At 39.9% G+C, this 19,470-nt stretch overlaps 1 protein-coding gene across 2 annotated transcripts; it reads right to left on the bottom strand.

Moving 5' to 3' along the window:
• Positions 1–6,691: 6,691 nt before the first annotated feature.
• Positions 6,692–16,579, bottom strand: KNSTRN (kinetochore localized astrin (SPAG5) binding protein). 2 transcript variants are annotated; one of them, XM_034417864.3, is made up of 9 exons: positions 16,317–16,579; positions 14,769–14,850; positions 13,669–13,804; positions 13,296–13,367; positions 12,047–12,134; positions 10,249–10,363; positions 8,777–8,838; positions 8,091–8,165; positions 6,692–7,016 (listed from the first exon to the last, which is right to left on the bottom strand). In XM_034417864.3, the coding sequence occupies exons 2-9, from the start codon at positions 14,836–14,838 to the stop codon at positions 6,882–6,884; spliced, it is 753 nt and encodes a 250-aa protein (XP_034273755.2). In that variant the 5' UTR covers positions 14,839–14,850; positions 16,317–16,579; the 3' UTR covers positions 6,692–6,881. The 2 variants fall into 2 exon arrangements, with proteins under 2 accessions (XP_034273755.2, XP_034273756.2); XM_034417865.3 differs by lacking the exon at positions 14,769–14,850 and having other exon boundaries at positions 16,317–16,426.
• Between the last annotated feature and the right edge of the window lie 2,891 nt (positions 16,580–19,470).

Here is a 19,470-nt window from a genome sequence, read left to right as displayed (position 1 = left end):
CCCCGGCCCTAAGCCATGGAGCGCTTTAAAGGTGGTCACCAACACCTTGAAGCGCACCCGGAAGACCACCGGGAGCCAGTGCAGCTCGCGCAGGAGAGGTGTCACGTGGGAGCGTCTCGTCGCCCCCAAAATCCCCCGCGCGGCCGCGTTCTGGACCAGCTGGAGCCTCCGGGTGCACCCCAGGGGGAGCCCCATGTAGAGAGCGTTGCAGTAGTCCAGGCGGGAAGTGACGAGTGCCTGAGTGACTGTGCGTAGGGAGTCCCGATCTAGAAAGGGGCGCAACTGGCGTATCAGGCGGACCTGATAAAAAGCCCCCCTGGCCACGGCCGCCAAATGATCTTCTAACAACAGCCGTGCGTCCAGGAGGATGCCCAAGTTACGAGCCCTCTCCGTGGGGACGAGTGATTCGCCCCCAATAGCCAGCGATGGCGTCAGCTGGCTATATCGGGACGCCGGAAGCCACAGCCACTCGGTCTTGGAGGGGTTGAGTTGGAGCCTGTTTCTCCCCATCCAGGCCCGCACGGCCTCCAGGCACTGGGACATCACTTTAAGGGCATCATTGGGGTGGCCTGGGGTGGAGATGTACAGCTGGGTGTCATCAGCGTACTGATGGAACTCCACCCCGAAGCCACGGATGATCTCACCCAGCGGCTTTACATAAATGTTGAACAGAAGGGGCGAGAGGACCGACCCTTGTGGCACTCCACAAGCAAGGTGCCTCGGGGTCGACCGCTGCCCCCCTGTCAACACAGATTGCGACCGGTCAGAGAGGTAGGAGGAGAACCACCGCAAAACGGTGCCTCCCACCCCCAACCCCGCCAACCGGTGCAACATGATACCATGGTCGATGGTATCAAAAGCCGCTGAGAGGTCTAACAGGACCAGGATAGAGGAGCAACCCCTATCCCGGGCCCTCCAGAGATCATCCACCAATGTGACCAATGCCGTTTCCGTGCTGTGCCCAGGCCGGAAGCCGGACTGGAGCGGGTCTAGATAGACAGCTTCATCCAGGTACCGGGGAAGCTGTTGCGCCACCACACTCTCAACAACCTTCGCAATGAAGCGAAGGTTGGAGACTGGACGATAGTTAGCCAAAACAGCCGGATCCAGAGAAGGCTTCTTGAGGAGGGGCCTCACCACCGCTTCTTTCAAAGCGGCCGGCAGGACCCCCTCACTCAAAGAAGCGTTAACAATCTTCTGGAGCCAGCCTCGTGTCACCTCCCGGGAAGCCAGTACCAACCAGGAGGGACACGGGTCCAATAAACATGTGGTCGCGTTCAGCCGTCCCAGGACCCTGTCCATGTCCTCGGGAGCCACAGGATCGAACTCCCCCCAGATAACACTCTCAAGACCTGCCTCAGTCATCCCGTCTGGACATACCCAGTCAGAGGCCAGCCCTTCCCGAATCTGAGCGATTTTGTCATACAGATACTGCACAAAATCCTCAGCTCGACCCTGCAAGGGGTCATCCCGCACTTCCAGATGGAGGAGGGAGCGGGTCACCCTAAACAGGGCGGCCGGGCGATTATCTGATGACGCGATAAGAGCGGCAAAATAGCTAGTTTTCGCCGCTTTTATCGCCACTAGGTAGGTCTTAATATGAGACCTCACCAGTGTTCGGTCAGGTTCGGAGCGGCTGGTCCTCCAACTACTCTCCAGGCGTCTTTTCCGGCGCTTCATCTCCCTAAGCTCCTCGGAGAACCAAGGAGCTAGGTGAGTTCGGTGCCGGGTCAGAGGCCGCAAAGGCACGACTCGGTCCAAGGCCCCGGCAGCCGCACTATCCCAGGCGGCCACCAGGTCTTCAGCCGAGTCATGAGCCAGAATCTCAGGAAATGGCCCAAGCTCCATCTGGAACCTATCAGGGTCCATCAGGCGCCTGGGGCGGAACCACCTGGTCGGTCCCGCCTCCCTGCGGCAGGGTGCAGCGGTTAGAAAGTCCAGTCGAAGGAGCGAGTGGTCAGACCATGACAAGGGTTCGATGGCTATATCCCCTATATCAAGGCCACTCAACCACTGACCAGAGACAAAAACTAAGTCCAGAGTGTGTCCTCCTGTGTGAGTGGGGTCATGAATTAACTGAGTAAGGTCCATGGCCGTCATGGAAGCCATGAACTCTCGAGCCACCTCAGACATTTCACCGATAGATGGCAGGTTGAAATCCCCCATGATGGCAAGTCTGGGGGTGCCCACCGCCACCTCGGCTATAACGTTAAGGAGCTCGGGCAGGGCCGTTGCCACGTGGCAGGGAGCCAGGTACGTGACCAACAGGCCCATCTGTACTCCACATCTGTACACATCTGTATTGGCCAAGTGTGACACAAGGAATTTGTCTTGGTGCATATGCTCTCAGTGTACATAAAAAAGTTACATTCATCAAGAATCATAAGGTACAACACTTAATGATAGTCATAGGGTACAAATAAGCAATCAAATCATATTGGGAAACAGTCAATATAAATCGTAATGATACAAGCAACACGGTTACAGTCATACAGTCATAAGTGGGAGGAGATGGGTGATAGGAACGATGAAAAGGTTAATAGTAGGGCAGACTTAGTAAATAGTTTGACAATGTTGAGGGAATTATTTGTTTAACAGAGTGATGGCATTCGGGAAAAACCTGTTCTTGCGTCTAGTTGTTCTGGTGTGCAGTGCTCTAGTCTATAGCATCGTTTTGAGGGTAAGAGTTGAAACAGTTTATGTCCAGGATGTGAGGGATTTGTAAATATTTTCACAGCCCTCTTTTTGACTCGTGCAGTATACAGGTCCTCAATGGAAGGCAGGTTAGTAGTAATTGTTTTTTCTAGAGTTCTTCAATTTTCTAATTACTTTGTTGATCCTTAGGCAAACTAATCCTGGTAAGTATAATTGAACGGTCTCATTATAGATGAAGCCTTAGGCAACCTAGGTAATAATTGTAGACATATCACACTTCTCTCAGCCCCTGGAAAATCGCTATGCACTGTCATACTTAAAAGACTCTAAAACAAGATTGAACAATGTATACATGAAGAACAAGCCGGATTCAGACAAAATCACTCATGCAATGAACAGATCTTTTCATTGTGAAATATCATTAAAGAGAGTAAGGAATACCAAAATCAGATGACAATTAACTTTATTATTTTTTTAAAAAAGCACTGAGTGTGTCAATAGAGAATTATGGAACATACTACAAACATACTGTATTCCTAGAGATATATTAATATCTTTAGAAACGTTTACACTAGGTGCTGTGTAAGAACTCAAAATGGGAGTCCTGACTACTTAATACTGTGTAAGGCAGGGCTGTGTCCTACCCATGTTATATTTGATTTATTTATTTATTTAATTTATATTGCCGCCTATTTGCCCATGGCGACTCAAGGTGGCTTACAGAATATAAAACCATTTAAAACAATAAAAACTAACAAAAAGAATCAAATAAATTAATATAGTACAATATAAGAAAATCACCGCCCATCTCGCACCCACCCCCACTCCAGCGACAGCAGATCACATGAGCCATTTAATGGGCTCCATCCTGCTCTGGGTTCCCCAGGCCCGCTGGCAGAACGAGGTCTTCAGCACCTTCTGGAAGAGTATTAGAGTAGGGGCCATTCTAATCTCTGGGGAAATGATGTTCCAGAGAGAGGGAGCCACCATGGAGAGAAGGCCCTTTTACTGGGTCCCACCAGGTGTATCTCCCTCGGGGATGGAACCCGCATCATTTCCTGCCTTCCCGCTCTGATGTGTCAGGTAGATATGACTGGCAAGAGACAGTCCCTCAGATAACCTGGTCCCAAGCCATGAAGGGCTTTAAAGGTGACAACCAGCACTTTGAATTGCCCCCAGAAGCAAATAGGCAACCAATGCAGCTCCCGCAGGAGAGGTGATACATGTGCACACCGGGGTCTGACAAAACTATGCGGGCTGCTGCATTTTGCACCAACTGGAGCTTCCTGATGCTCTTCAAGGGCAGCTCTATGTAGAGTGTGTTGCAATAGTCAAGATGGGAAGTGACTAGGGCATGAGTGACTGAGTAGGTCTGTTGACTGTTGGTCAAGGAAAGGGTGTAACTGGCTCACAACCCGCAGTTGCGCAAAGGCCCTCCTGGCCACGACTGCCACCTGCTCTTTGAGCAGAAGTCGTGAGTCCAGGAAAACTCCTAGATTACGCACAGGGTCTGTTTCCCCATCCAAGACCAAAGGTGGCTATTCTCCCTGAGCCAACAAACCCCAAACCCAGAGCCACTCGGTCTTGCAAGGATTTAGTTTCAATTCGTTGCTCCCCAGCCAGCCCCTAACAGCCTCTAGGCACTGCGAGAGGGACACGGCATCACTTAACTCACCACGGGCCGAGACATACAGCTGAGTATCATCAGCATATTGGTGATACCTCAGTCCATGGTATGATCTCACCCAGCGGCTTCATATAAATGTTGAACAGAAGCGGAGAGAGTACCGAGCCCTGCGGAACCCCGTAAAGCAGTGGGCGAGGGCTGGATCTCTCCCATGGACTATACCAGTGTTTCCCAAACTTTTGACATATGTGTACCCCTTCTATAATTTTCGTAACGCTGAGTACCCCTCATAAAAAACATATGCTTTAACTCTAACCGTTAGATAACACTGCAATTCTCCAGCGTTTAAACAGCTCCGTGGCTCAACATCAACTGTTAATGTTCCCGCAGTTTAAAAATGGCCGAACCTGAGCTGCGCGAAGGATGCGCAGAAGTTCCCGCCATAATGAGTTGCGATACGATGTACGATGGCCCCAGTTCCCGTGTAAAAACTACGATACGCGCCTATTTCTTTCCTTGTTCTCTGGGCGCAGCTAAGCACCGTGCAGTGGATATTCCCACGTGATCCCCACCAAACTCCAGTGCAACGTGTACCCCCACCAAACTCTTCCCGTACCCCTGGGGGTACGCATACCACACTTTGGGAAACACTGGACTATACCATGAAAAAGGCAATGAATAAATTGGACTTTAGCATTCCATGGAATAAACAAGGCAAATTGACTTATATTTTGCTGATGTCATTGCTTTGCTGGAAAGCACTAAGATACAGCTGAAAGATATGACACTAGTACTTGAAGCAGCGGCAGGTAAAGTGGGCTTAGAAACCAGTGAAGACAAGTCCAAGCAAGTTAGCAAATTTCAATATAACACCCTGATAACATTAGGACAGGCCTTAAAATTTGTGGAACAATTCAACTATCTTGGTGATATGGATACAGATCTGAAGGGAACTGAAGCAGATGTGAAATGCCAAATAGGCAAGGCAAATGTCGTCCTCCAACAAATGAACCACATCTGCTATAAACATAGCATCCAACATCAGATTATTGAATGCCATACTGACTGCCATCTATGCTAATCAGAACTGGAAATCTACAACAAGAATTATTCATAAGATCAACCTCATTGCCTCAAAAGGATTCTTCATATATTTCATATTGGAACCATGACACACATGAGGAAATTCTACAAATAATTCCTGAAGACACTGAGATTGTGTCAAAATGAAGAATGGGCTTTACTGGACATGTGCTCTGCATGAATGAGCAACATCCAGCAAAGTCTGCAATCAATTGGATACCACCAGATGATCAGAGAAAATGAGGAAAGCCAAAGAAAACCTGGTGCTAAATATTTTAGGAAGATCAGAAAAAATCAGTCTTAAATGGAAGGATGTGGAAACTAGCTACGGACAGAAAACTGTGGAGTATGCTTGTAATCAATGTGCTTAACAGAGAAATGATTATTATAGAAGATAGCAACAATCATGGGGGCTTCTAGGTACAATAACAAAATCTAATGCAGCTTAATAATAAAATACTTTTCTTTCTGAAACAGAAATTGAAAGTGGATTGTCCAAGTCTTCAAAAAATCATGTTAAAATATGCTGAGGTATTTTTACCTAGCCTAGCTGACTAGAAAGCTTCTACAGAGCAAAAATAGATTAGGAAGGAAATTAAAATATAACAATCTGCCTAAGATGTTTTCTATACTTTCCTAGAAAGTACAGGTGACATAAGCAATTAGAAATAAAACTTAAATAAATCAATACATTTTTATTGCCATTAACATCAAGAACTTACTCAAAATGTCAACTAAACAGCATAAATGCATCACCTATTGAGCCAAATTATATAAACACTCAATTTAATTGATTTTAATTAATACCTCTTGTTTGCTGCCCATTGATACATTATAATGGCCTGCCAATGGAACAGTTTACAAAGATTTTATAATACATTATAGATTGTTCCCCCTATTTTGGAAACAACTGCCGTAATCTTTTGTCATCATCCATATTAGCTAGGACTGATGGAAGCTGAAGTTCAATCTGAAGAGCCTGTACACGACATACGTAAAGCTCTTCAATCCTGATAAATAGGAGTATAAACATTTCTGTCTGTAAATTAATATTTAGGGAATAGAGTTCTTTTCAGTAACAAAAAACTGAATGATTGAGAGATGTAAGATGACAGAGAATATATCTCACATACCTAGATTAGCTTCTTCCAAAGCCAAGAAAAAAACAAGAAAAACATGAAAAATAGTATTTTTAAATTCTTCTGGTATGTTCAGTTTAAATTTAAGTTTCGTATTTTCTTACATTTCTAGCTATTCTGTAGAATATGAGTTTTTGTTTAAATGATCCATGGTGTTGGAAATGACTTCAGCCAACAAAAACTTGGATCGGTGAAAACAAAGAGATTTTATTTCAAAATAAACAATAAAGTAGTTTACAAAATGCGGTCCAGCAGAGACCTTAACATAAATATTACTATTTTTACTATCATTACTATTTTTTTAATAATACATTACTATTATTACTATTTTAATTGAATTCCTTACAATGATAAACTTAATAAATCTCAGCCCAAATCTATGATGAGTTTAAGAAGTCAACTTCCTGGTTTAAAGCAGCAAACAGCTCTTCCATTTCTCTATGAAAAGACTGTTGCTCCTCTAAGAAATGGGTCCTCTCCTCCTCTATCTGCTTCCATCTGGTCTGAGCATTCTGTAAAGACAAAAGTGGTTAAGTAGCAATGTCTACTTTATTACAATTGCATTTAATAAATTCTACAATTATGAAAATTGATACACAGGTAGTACTCAATTTATGATCACAGTTGAGACCAGAAATTTTGTTGCTAAGCAAGGGAATTATTAAATGAATTGTGTGCTATTTTATGACCTTTTGGCCATGGTTGTTAAGCGAATCACATATTAAGGTAATTTATTTATTTATTTATTGGTTCGATTTATATGCCGCCCTTCTCCGGACAATGACATATGTAATGACATAGTTAAGGCGAATCCGGCTTCCTCTGTTGTCAGAATTTAGCTTGGATGGTTGCAAACGGTGCTCATGCGACCCCTGTATGCTGCAACCATTGTAAATACTTGCGGATAGCCAATTGCCCCAATTTTGATCACATGGCTGTGGGGATGCTCCGATGATTATAAGTGCAAAGACTGGTTGTAAATTTTTTCAGTGCTGATGTAACTTTGAAGATTTGCAAAATGAATGGTTGTAAGTAGAGGAAACTAAATCTAGGAGCTGGAATAGACACTTTATGTTATTTAGTTACTCCCTACTTTGTGCACAAATCCACTGATCTAACCCCCAACAAGGGGTCATCCACCTCCTTTCAAAACTTTCAGGAAAGAAAATGGATGTGCCACACTTTTCTAGGCACACTCTTCTATTGCTTAAAAGCTGTTACTATCACAAAGTTCTTTCTAGTACAGGATTCAGTTGAATCTACTTTAGTTTCAACTTGTAGGTTTTTCTTCTGTCCTTAGTTTCAACAGAACAGGTTTCTCCCTCCTTACTTGGGTCAGTTAGGTACAAAACATCTGTCAGAAATTGCTTGCACAAAACAAAGTGAGAGTCTTTTGGAATTGATACATACATACAAATAAATAGTAACTACACATGCCAAATTCTGAGTTTTTTCTTCTATAGATATACAGAACTTGTCAGAATAAGGTTAGAATAAAAGCATTAAAAATATTAAACACAGATGTGATATGGTACTAATATACATATATCTGAAGGGGCAAAGAGGAAAATACATCCTAGTTTTACCTGAATATTTTCTTTTTCCTCTTTAGCCATTTGGATGAACAATTCAAGATCAGCATTAAGTTTGTCCGATAAAACCTGACAGGCAAAGACATTAGAAATAGCACTATTATCAACTTCTAATTTGTAATTTAATGTGAAACGTTTATATTTTATTTTATTTTATATTTTATACCCATGACTAGGGTCATAAACTAAATTCAGCAGCTAGCCATAAAATACAGAAGCTGCCTCAGAAACAAACATTGGAAAAGGACATACTCAGAAAGGCATTCAACAACATTATATCACACAGCCTTAACTCTGCACTACCTCAATTAGCTACCACCCTCAGAAACAATTGATAAGACTAACCAGTTGCCAATGTGGAAGTAAGATTCAACTATCAGATTAGTTGTTGTACCCTGTCCTTTGCTTTAAAAAGTTAAAGGTTTCCCTGGCTAGTCATGTCTGACTCTAAGGGGTGATGCTCATCTCCATTTCTTAGCTGAGGAAGCCAGCATTGTCCAAAGCCGCTTCTGTGATCATGTGGCTGGCATGACTATATGCTGAGGCCTGTAGAACTCTTACCTTCCTACCAAAGTAGTACCTATTTACCTACTTGCATTTGCATGCTTTGGAACTACTAGGTTAGTAACAAAATCTTAGACTGCCTCAGATTGGGAATAGTAAAAGAATCACATTTTTACCGTTATCTCAGTTTGCAACTTCTTTTTTGTTTCTTCTTCCTCCAAAATTTGCTCACCTGTAACTAATTTTCAAATATTTTATTGTATTTCAAATATATAAGGCTGTATTTATTCTCATTCAACTGGAAGCATAGAAGGCAAGCAACTTTTAAGTTATTCTGCTGCCTCCTTTGGTAAGAAATTCCCAAACATCTGTTTCCAAATAGTATCACATGAATCGGAAAGATTTCATACAAAGGGATTATATTTCAGAGGCAGAGCATATGCTCTGAGTGAAAAAAACATTCAACCATCAAACCTTCAGTTAGGCAGCAAAAATGGAAAAGGTTTTTGTCCTGGCCTAATTATCAGAATTGCTGATTATCTAATAATTCATTCAGTGGTTGAATTTTAAAGTGACTTAGTTCATATATAACAAACAGAGTACAATAAACATCTCCCTGCTTTTTACCACCTAGATTCTACTTTGTATCACAGTCTAGGTCAGTGATGGCTAACCTTTTTGCCATCGCGTGTCAAAAGTGGGGGGAGTGCGGTGGGCTCACACGCACGAGTGTCCACATCCATAATTCTATGCGCCCGCCCCCCGAGCTCCCCCTGCTTTTGGCATGTGATGGCATGATGAGCCTGGTAGGCCCGTTTTTTGCTCTCCCCAGGCTCCAGAGCCTTTCTAGGAGCCTGGGGAGGGCAAAAACGGCCTTTCCCATCCCCCCAGAGGCCCTCCGGAGGCCAGAAACAGTGTGTTTCCTGACTTCTGGTAGGCCCAGAAGGCCCGAAAATCAGCTGGCTGGCGCATGCATGCATACTGGAGCTGAGCTCGCATGCCCACCGATATGGCTCCGCGTGCCAACTGTGGCACCCATGCCATAGGTTCGCCATCACGTGTCTAGGTCAACGTTTCACAAACTTTCTGCACTAAATAAACAGTGGGGAAATGTGGGGCCCACCCAATTAAATAAATTTCCTCCCTATGTTTGAATCTCTAATAAGATGGATGTTTTCAGCATATTATTACAGTTGCATTTCTATACGATTACCCATCCTCTCCCATTTTTAAAATATTAAAAATCTAAACTTAAAAATTTATTAATCATTTGAATTGCTTTATGTATAAGGTGCTATATAGCAATGGCTACTTTTAGCACCAATTCGCTGGTTGAGAATGTTTAATAGATACCTTTAAATATTAAAATTATTATTAAAAAGACTGAGCAGGTGACTGACAATTTAGAAGCGGATGCAGGCTAGAAGTGACAAACAGACTGTGTCAGACTACCTGGTGAAGTTTCCTAGCGCACCAATGGGTCATGGATCACCTTTTGGGAAACACTAGTCTAGGCATTTTTAATTACATGAAGAGGGCCCTACCATCATAGGAGTTTTAGCCTTCAGCTGGAGGAAAGATAGTGACAGAAATAGTATTGTATATGATTGTCTTGTTTGCAATTAGCACAGAATATTAAATGCTTTACCTGGGTCCAAATTCTTGGCTTCTAATATCAAGAGGCAGCTTTCCTGAAAGTTTTTCAGCTTCTCATTTTCTTTTTCAAGACTATCACACAGCTTCTTCATATCTGTCATTTCCTTCTGCAGAGAACAAACCAAAAGGCAGATTAAGAAAAGAACCTATTTTTATTAGGTCTTTAAGAAATAAGGACACAAGAAAAGATAAAGAATTGTGCAATAGAACAACCTTTTTATTTGGAGGGACATTATTTGCTCGTGGCTATTATAAATATCAGCAGTGATGATGATTTCTTAAGATTTAGAAAACGTGTTACATGAAGTAGGATTTCACTAATCTCATAAATAGTAGTTTAGAGCCAAATCCAGTTGGTGGCTGGATTTGGCTCTATGGGTGAATTTCATTCCCTACCCAGTGTCCCATCATTTCAAAAATGTATGGGGGAGAATGGAACTTTGGTGCACCTTGAGACAATTCTTGTTTAGGTATGGTAGGATAGCAAATTTAGGGAATAGGTTTCACAGCCTGGAAAAGAGAAGGTTGATCCATTTCTCCTCTCCTATCTGGAAGCCTCTCCTTCCTTATTTCATGAACTAGCTTGAAGTGCTAGGAAACATATTACCATGAACATAACAATATTTGAATATGCAGGCAGAGACATTTCAAGTGCAAGAAATGGCCATTCCCTATGGTGGAGTAATTAAGCATTGAAGGTAGATCCAGGTTAAGAAAATGCATTCTTAATGGCAAGTACCAAAATTCTCTTTCCTTCTGCTATGGGAGATATCCAAATGGACACCATGCAAAAATTGAATAGTACCCTAGGAAGGTTAGGATACTGCACTTAGAAAGCAAATGACTTCCTTCAAAAGCCAGATGTACGGAGGCAAACTATTTTATCATGTTTCCTCGCTTTGTACTTGGCCATGTCTGGTAGTGGAAGCTCTCAAGAGAGCTGAGGCAAGAAGATTGCAGTTTCCCCTAAACTTGATGCCCTTCAAATATGTGGACTTTGGAAAATCATGGAATTTATCCATATCTGTAGAATGCTACATTTGTGGATCTGCGCACTTTCCGCCGTGCTCTTAAGACCTTCCTATTCCAGCAAGCTGGCCTGGCCTAACCTTTTCCCCCTTTTCTTTTAAATTGAAAATTTTAAATCTGTTTTAAATTATTGGGATGTTTTAAATTTGTCTCGGGCTAAATTGTTTAATCTGGTTTTATTTCTGCTTTTAAAATTTGTATTTATGTATTTTATTTTGTGCCTGTTCACCACCCTGAATCCTTCGGGAGTAGGGCAGTATATAAATCTAATAAAACAAACAAACAAACAAACAGTGAGAAACAATTTTTTAAAAATATATATAAGCTAAAAAAAAAGAAAAACAGCCCATAGACTATTCCCTCTATTTTAATTCTTTTTCTGGACTAAGCAAAAACATGAAGTAATTGAAAAAGGGTCAATAGAGGGAAATACTAGAGAATACAGTTACATAGATTTTTTTTCTTCTAAGAAAAAGGCATTAATCTGCAAATATTTTCCACACCAAACAGAAGAAAAAGACTTTAATCCTCTTATAAAATGATATATTGTGAGATGATATAAAACCCTTAAAGTAGTTCCAGCCTGTCATTCTTATACAACTAGCACAGCCTTCATTACTCTAAAGATGAAAATAGCAAAGGAGAGGAAAGACTGGGTTTACACATCCAAAAAGTTAATTAGAATTAGAAAATTATAAGAACCACCCATACTCTACTTGTTTCATCTCATAATTAAAAAAAAGCCAAGTTTGCTTCCTTACCTGCATTGCCTCCACTTTTAAACTCAGTTCACTCTTGTCATTTTCCAACAACTTGTTTTTGTTTTTGAGTTCAGTCTCCCGTCTGTATCTGTTCATATTGAATCAAATATTAGTGAGGCATCATGGATGGCAATTTTGCTTGCATTTAGTAATGGCTCAAGAACATTCATTATTTTACAGATGGAAAAGAGGAATATAGAGAAATTATTAAAATGTAAGATATTCACCACATAATGCCTCTATACAGAAGCACTACTGCTTGATTAGCCTATATCAGTATCCAAATATTCATTTATGTAAAAGGCTTATATACTGTGAGCTGCTCCAATCAACCAACTTTGAGCAATGTCTGGAAACTATTAATATGCATCCACACTAATAATGCAAATCTACATGGTACAATATCCACAATACAATCTAACTAAATATTTACACTGTGTGCTATTTTCATAATTTGGTCCTGCAATTGTACATAGTAAATGCTGTATCCATCGCACTTTTTTTCCCAAAATAAAACACAGGTTTCAATAATTACAAGTTAAATACAGGTAGTCCTCAACTTACAACAATGCGTTTAGTGACCATTCAAACTTATGTCACTGAAAAAAGTGACTTACAACCATTTTTCCCACTTATGACCATTGCATCCCCAAGGTCACATGATCAAAATTCAGATTCTTGGCAACTGACTCATATTTATGACAGTTGCAGTGTCCAGGGATCATGCAATTATCTTTTGCGACCTTCTGACAAGCAAAGTCAACGGGGAAACCAGTTTCACTTAACAACCGTGTTAAGTGCAACTGTAGCGATTCACTTAAACAACTGCGGCAAGAAAAGTTATAAAATAGGGCAAAACTCACTTAACAAATATTTTACTTAGCAACAGAAATTCTGGGTTCAATTGTGGTTGTAAGTTGAGGAATACCTGTACATTTTTGTAAGGAATTAAGAGGCTTATAAAACATTTCAGAGTCCAACATTTGGGCTTTAGAGTACTCTTGCTCACTACATGTTTGGACTTTTCTAATTTTGCTAAAACTGTTCTATTCTCAAAACAGATTGTTCCAATTTTTATCAGAATACTTTGTTTTGAAGTTGAAACAAGGCTGTAACGGTTTTTTCAAATTCGAAGAGGACATTAAAAATTTGGTATATTTAAAACATAAAATGTTTTATAAGCCATTCCAAGGCATTCGGCCACAAAGTGGGAGGGGGAAAAAAGGACATTTTGTTTGCAAGTACTCACGATCGTGTAGTTGTTGGCAGTCCTTTCTTGGGAGGGGGTGGCAACGCAACTTTTTTCCCTGACTTCGTGAGTCTTAATATGAGAAGAGCAAATAGATATTGTAAGAGCTTAAGGATTTTAAATCTAAACATTTCAATACAACAAACATGGAGAAGAAGAAAGAGAGAGCGAGCGCGGAAGCAAAGCATTTTGACTAGGGATGTTAATTTTAGCCGCCCTGACACATTTGGCCAAATTTCTTTTTTGGTGGGAGGGAAGAAAAAAAGTTGCAAATTCTCTCTTTTAAAAAGGAAGGTATATGGAACTGGTGGTATATGGAATGGAGTTGCCAAAGAAATAGATATTTTGGCAATCATAGCAAAAGTATATATACCTTTGATTTGGGTCTTTGAGAGCAGCACATGCAGTAGGATTGTTGGCACTAAAGGTAAAAACAGGATCTTTCAGAGGCACCGAGTCCATCCCTTTGTTCTGGTTTTGCTGCTTTGAATAATCACAGGGCTGCACTTCTGCAAAAAAGGAAAATTTGAGCAAATAGTTAATGAAAACTCCTGCCTTCAGGTTAACATTAAGGAGAAAAAGCTGAGGATGAGTTCTAAACTGAAAGGGTGGTTTTATAATACCTAAGAGTGAAATGAAATTTGGAAGTAAATGGAAAATGTTGCAGGATTTAGTAATAACAGGAATAATGGGATGGTGGAGGAATAAAATAATTTTAATATTATGGATTAAAGCAATAAGCCTGGCAATATCCACCTGCCTCTCCCATCTCTCTATTCCATCAGCCAAAAAGTAGCTGCTTCTAGAAGACCTGCATCCTCATGGCAATAAAAAAAAAAAAAGATTGTATCTTTCTTCCTGAAGTCCTGTACTCTTATTTAATTTGTGTACAACTTTGGATAAGGAAAGAGACAGCAAAAAAATCTTCTATTGCTTTTTATCTTTAAATCACTGTATGAGCAGGAGAAGACATTACTTCTTCATCAAGTCTATTTACAGAAGCTTGGTTTGATTTCTGATTTTCAACAGACACAGCTTCTTATTCTTATATTTCACCAAATTTGAAGGCCTGAATTTGAATTTCTAATTCTCTAAAATGCAAAGCTAAAACTGATATTGATCCAGAATATATGCACAGAACCTGATGCTATCCTGATATTTTAAATAGTATTATCCAAAGAAATCTAGCTTGACAAACAATATAAATAAAGGGTTCCAAACATTTGACGATAACAGCATATTTACTATCTTGATATAAAATTCCACTCTTACCTGACTCTTACTTCAAAAGATGAATGAGATTTAAGTACATAGTTCTAGTTATAAGTTTAATTAAATTCTAATTCACATCAGGCTGATCTAAGATTAGCTACCACAGGTAAGAAAAGCATTTGAAGTTGTCTTTGCAAAGACACTGCAACACAGAAAGAAATAAGATAATTACTCTAATTGTAGGATAACACATTAACAGACCTTTTAAAACACCAGTTGTTTTGGACTGTTGGGAAATGTAAACAGGGATCTTAGATTTGTCTGTATCCATGATATTTAAAGTCTGAAAGATATAAAGTACTGCAGATCAATAGCTCCTACAATAACAGAGTATGCATGAAGCCAAGCCTTCTAAAAGTTTATTAGGCACAATATCCTTGTAAAGGAAAAGGGAGAACAGCAATTTTAAAGAGTTTTGCTTTTCTGTATTAATTATTGCAAAGTTCATATACTAAAGAAACTGCAATATATTTTGCTCTTGTTTGGGCTTGGGCATATGGTGTGAACCTAATCTTTACGGTTTGCACTATGCATAGCACTTTATCCAAGATTTCTGATTTAGTGTGCTATTCAAATTCCATGTTGCCATCATTTTGAGTTTCTGGAAGCTTAGTTTTACAATCAGAACAGTATTTAAAACCCACTTCCCAGAAACTGAAATAGATTTTGTTTTGGTTCTAGACAGCAGGTACGCTAAAAGACAATAGTATGCAACAGGAGGATGTTAGTAAAGCTAGCGGTAATCAAGTTTTAGGATAAGTAATGAGCATTGCAAGCGACCATTGTTTTAATTTTATTTTCTACAGCAGTCTATTCCATTTTGGAGCAAAATAAGTATTTTTTGCAACCTTCAAAGTAATTTGCAATAATTTTATTTAGGTCATTAACCCCTTTCCCTTCAAATCTCACTTTTATCAAAAATAGCCATGATCATGTTGCACACTGAACCATGATTTACTTACTTACATCTTTATGAATAACAATACTTAATGTATAAACTGCATTTGAGGAATACACAAGGCAATCACATTCTGATGCAATGCATTGTGTAATCTATGTTTGTTTAGAAATACATCTCAATTTCATGGGATTTTTAAGTTCATTTAATTACATTTCATAGAAAGGAATGAAAATAAAATTTTTCTAAAGTGTTTTGAGACTTCATACTATTCTGAGTAAAAAAAAACAAAAACTTTTATAGAGCAAGCAAAGATATCAAGGGCCAGCCTGACATATTGTGCTGTCTTTTCATACTCTAGCAACTTCAGAGCTTGGTTGTTTTCTTGCACTAGGTATCGTCATCAGTGCTAGGCTGATAATGTTACCTAATTTGAGTAATGAAACCTTGCAAGAAAACAACCAAACTCAGAGAGCACCACTACCCACCGTTTCAACCCCCAGCTATAAAATATTCTCCTTTATTCCTAGCAGCTTCATTCTATAACTGTTTAAACTTTCCAAACGTTTTCTTGAGCAGCTCTCGGTTTAGCGCATTGTGGCCCTTTGGTCTCTAAGTGATGAGGAGGAACCCAATCTCATTGTACATATGTTGTGCACTGACAAAGATTTGAATTGAGGAGGAACCCATGTCAGGAACTCAGTTGCTTGTGAATACAGAATTATTTAATTTCAAATAAAGGCTTTCAGCAGAAAACCTTCCAACCACGTACATATACACACACACACACACACAGCCTGCGCACAGCATCACTCAGGCGAGACCCCAATTCGATCCCCGAAACTCCTAACCTGTGAAATAAGGCACTCAGAGAAGCTCCCGGCAGAAGCACCAAAGGCTGTTTCTACAACAGCGTCCCGCCGCCATTTGAATCACAAAGGGCGTTTCTAACGCGAGAGCTGAAGGCTCCCGCGCGCATGCGCCGAATAACCCAAACGCCCAGTCCCGAGATGGGGAAAATTACTTCCGCCAAACCTTCCAGCACGTGAATGGCATGAAAAATGAGATTCCCCGTAGAACAGTCTTTCTCAACCTTGGTAGCTTGAAGATGGGTGGACTTCAACTCCCAGAATCCCCCAGCCAGCAGCGCTGGCTGGGGGATTCTGGGAGTTGAAGTCCACCCATCTTCAAGCTTCCAAGGTTGAGAAACACTGCTGTAGAAGAAGCTGACCTGCATCATTTTACAGGGCGGGATTAATTTAAAGTGGGAGGGGGGGGGTCATTTAATTCCTTGGCTTTTCTTCGAAGAAAAAAAAAATGTTCTGAAACAGCTTTGTTTCTTTGTTGAAGTAAGGGGACATTATCCCAAAGGTGCTTTTTTCAAGAGGCAACTGGACTTTGATTTTTCTTTGAAGACGTTTTCTTCTGATCCAAGAAGCTTCTTGGATGAGAAGTGAAACGTCTTCAAAGAAAAGCCAAAAAATCCAAATGCCTCTTGAAAAAGCACCTTTGGGAACAACCATGACCTGGATGACCGAGAATCTCTACAGCTTTTACATGCTAAAGACTATATACTTTAATTACTGTATGTATTGTGTAAAGAAACGCTAGATTGATTTTGATTTTGGTGTTTTAGCTGCAGTTATATTTGCAGTTCCTTTGCTTATGATTTTATGTATTATATACTAAGTTACATGATTATTTTGGAGCTCTGTGAAATCCTTTTTTGAATGTCTTGGTATCTTCAGCAAACTTGACCATCTCACTGCTTATCCAAACTCCATTTGTGAGTATCTTAAAATGCATAGTCCTAATACTGATCTATGGATTATTCCAATTTGCTCATCTCTCTAGTGTAAAATCTGACATTTACTCCTATTCTGTATTTTTTAACCCAGTTACAATCCTTGTCAGCATCTACTTTTTTTAATCTCATGGCTCCAGTATTTGCTAACAACATTTACATGAAGGATTTTTAAAATCTAGCTACTATATATAGTAGATCTTTCTGTAAAGTCTGAGTGTAACATCTTTTCAGATTGTTGTCAACCTAGTTCCTGGTTTTTCTCTGGCTATTGATATATCTTTATCTTCATCATGTTTGATATCTATCAGAGGTCACCTGTGAAGGCTAGATAAAATGCTTCAATTCCTCTTCTTCATCTTTAGCAGACTTCTCAGACTGTGACCTCTCTGCCTCAGGAGATTTCAAACTTCCAAGAAATTCTAAGGATCAGCCACTTGGAAATCCTGTTTCTTTTGCTAATACTTTGAAAATTCATGTTTTTTCTTCTGACTCTTGTTCTCTTTTTTTTTTGCCCATTACAAGTATTAAAGTCTGTTGTCTAAAATATTGGTTCTCAGTTGGTGCAGTATCTTTGTTGTGTTACATCATTAGTACATAAATTTGCAGAGGTGATTGTCAACTCTCAATCAGTAACCCTAACGGTGACCCATTTGTTGGGGGAAAAAGTGGGAGACAGTGTAAAATAAGCAGACATAATATATTAAGTGTATGAAATTCACTGGGATGCAGAAAAAGAAGAGCTGTTCTTCTTTGATGTACTTGTAGCAATTTTTAAAGTGAGTAAACAACTGTTATTATTTTCTGCCATCAAGTCAAGGTGATGCTTCATACAGCACTGTATTTCTCCCTGCGCTATCAATCACAGTAGAACTGTTGGAAGGATTCATCTTTCAAAGAACAGGTAAGCTGCAGTCTTATCTAACCAGCACAATTGCCCAGGTTTTACTTCATATTTCCAATCAACCTGAGAACATAATGAATAATACTAGCAGTCTAAGTACAACATTAAAGTTGCTGGTTCCATAAGATTTGCCCTGTGTATTATAACTAATGTTTCCTTTCAAATTCTAAATCTGATGGCAGCAGAAACTAGAGCGGCCTCAATCCAATTCCATGGTTTATTCCATACATCTATTTTAACAGGCTGCAATTTTTTTCATTCTTTTATTATTATTTTTTCAATGAATAGAGACCACATGGGATTTCTTAAAGAATAAAATTAGTGGGAGGCTGCACATTGTTACTTTATTTGAAAATGAGCCAGTATACCCTCATACATGCACACGTAAGAGGGAAGAGCATCTCGTGAGACTGGAAGAGATGTATGGAATAACTCATCAATTTTTATTCTAGTAAATGCTTGTTCTGTGATTGGTCAGGGATCACACAACCCTTCTCCCCTACAGCAGGGGTGTCAAACTGGCAGTCCACAAGCCAGATGCATCACACGCAGGCCACGCCTACCCCAGCTCCACAAATGGGAAAAATGTCACGAAACATCATGTGATGGCAATATGACGCCGTGAGTTTGACACCGGTGTCCTACAGCCATGGGTTGCATATGTCATCTCCATGCTCTCAACATTCTAAATATCAAGCTTTCATTTATTCAGTCATTCCCATGTTTTACAGATTTCCTAGACTAGTTCCCTCTCTTCTTTTCAGTGTTTTACAAGTTTATTTAATATTTCTGGCTTTTAACCAGACTCTTGCCTGATTAACATATCTATTCAGTATGTTTTTTGCTGATCTCATTTTCTGTAAACGGTTCTGTAACCATTTCTACAATAACTGATATTTTCTAAAAAAAATTATTGCATAACAAGATCAAAATAAGACAGCCTTAACTTGTTAATCTTAGTTTACAGTAGTATGTCTGGCTTCTAAAGTCTTATTTTAGCTGCTTAAAGTATTTGCAGTAACCATCTCCAAATTTTGAAGGAGTCTAATTTTCTTCTTTCAGTTTTTTTATAGTCCAACTTTCACAAGATATAGAAAAACAATACAAGTTATTGTCCTCCACTTGGTAATAAGATTAATGTCCGTGTTTTTAAGATCTTCTCAGTTCTATTAACTACTATTAATTGACTCAGTTGTGTTTTTAGCCTTCTTTGTATTGCAATGAACACTACCCTTTTCCAGTTTTCCAGCCAATTGTAATTGTCTCATATTTTTGTTATTATGTTGGTTTTCATGGC

Source organism: Pantherophis guttatus, chromosome 1, assembly GCF_059756535.1.
Source record: "Pantherophis guttatus breed Tessera chromosome 1, ASM5975653v1, whole genome shotgun sequence".
Lineage (NCBI taxonomy): Eukaryota > Metazoa > Chordata > Lepidosauria > Squamata > Colubridae > Pantherophis > Pantherophis guttatus.
The sequence above is the reverse complement of the archived record's forward strand: the minus strand, read 5'-3'. Positions and strand labels throughout refer to the sequence as shown.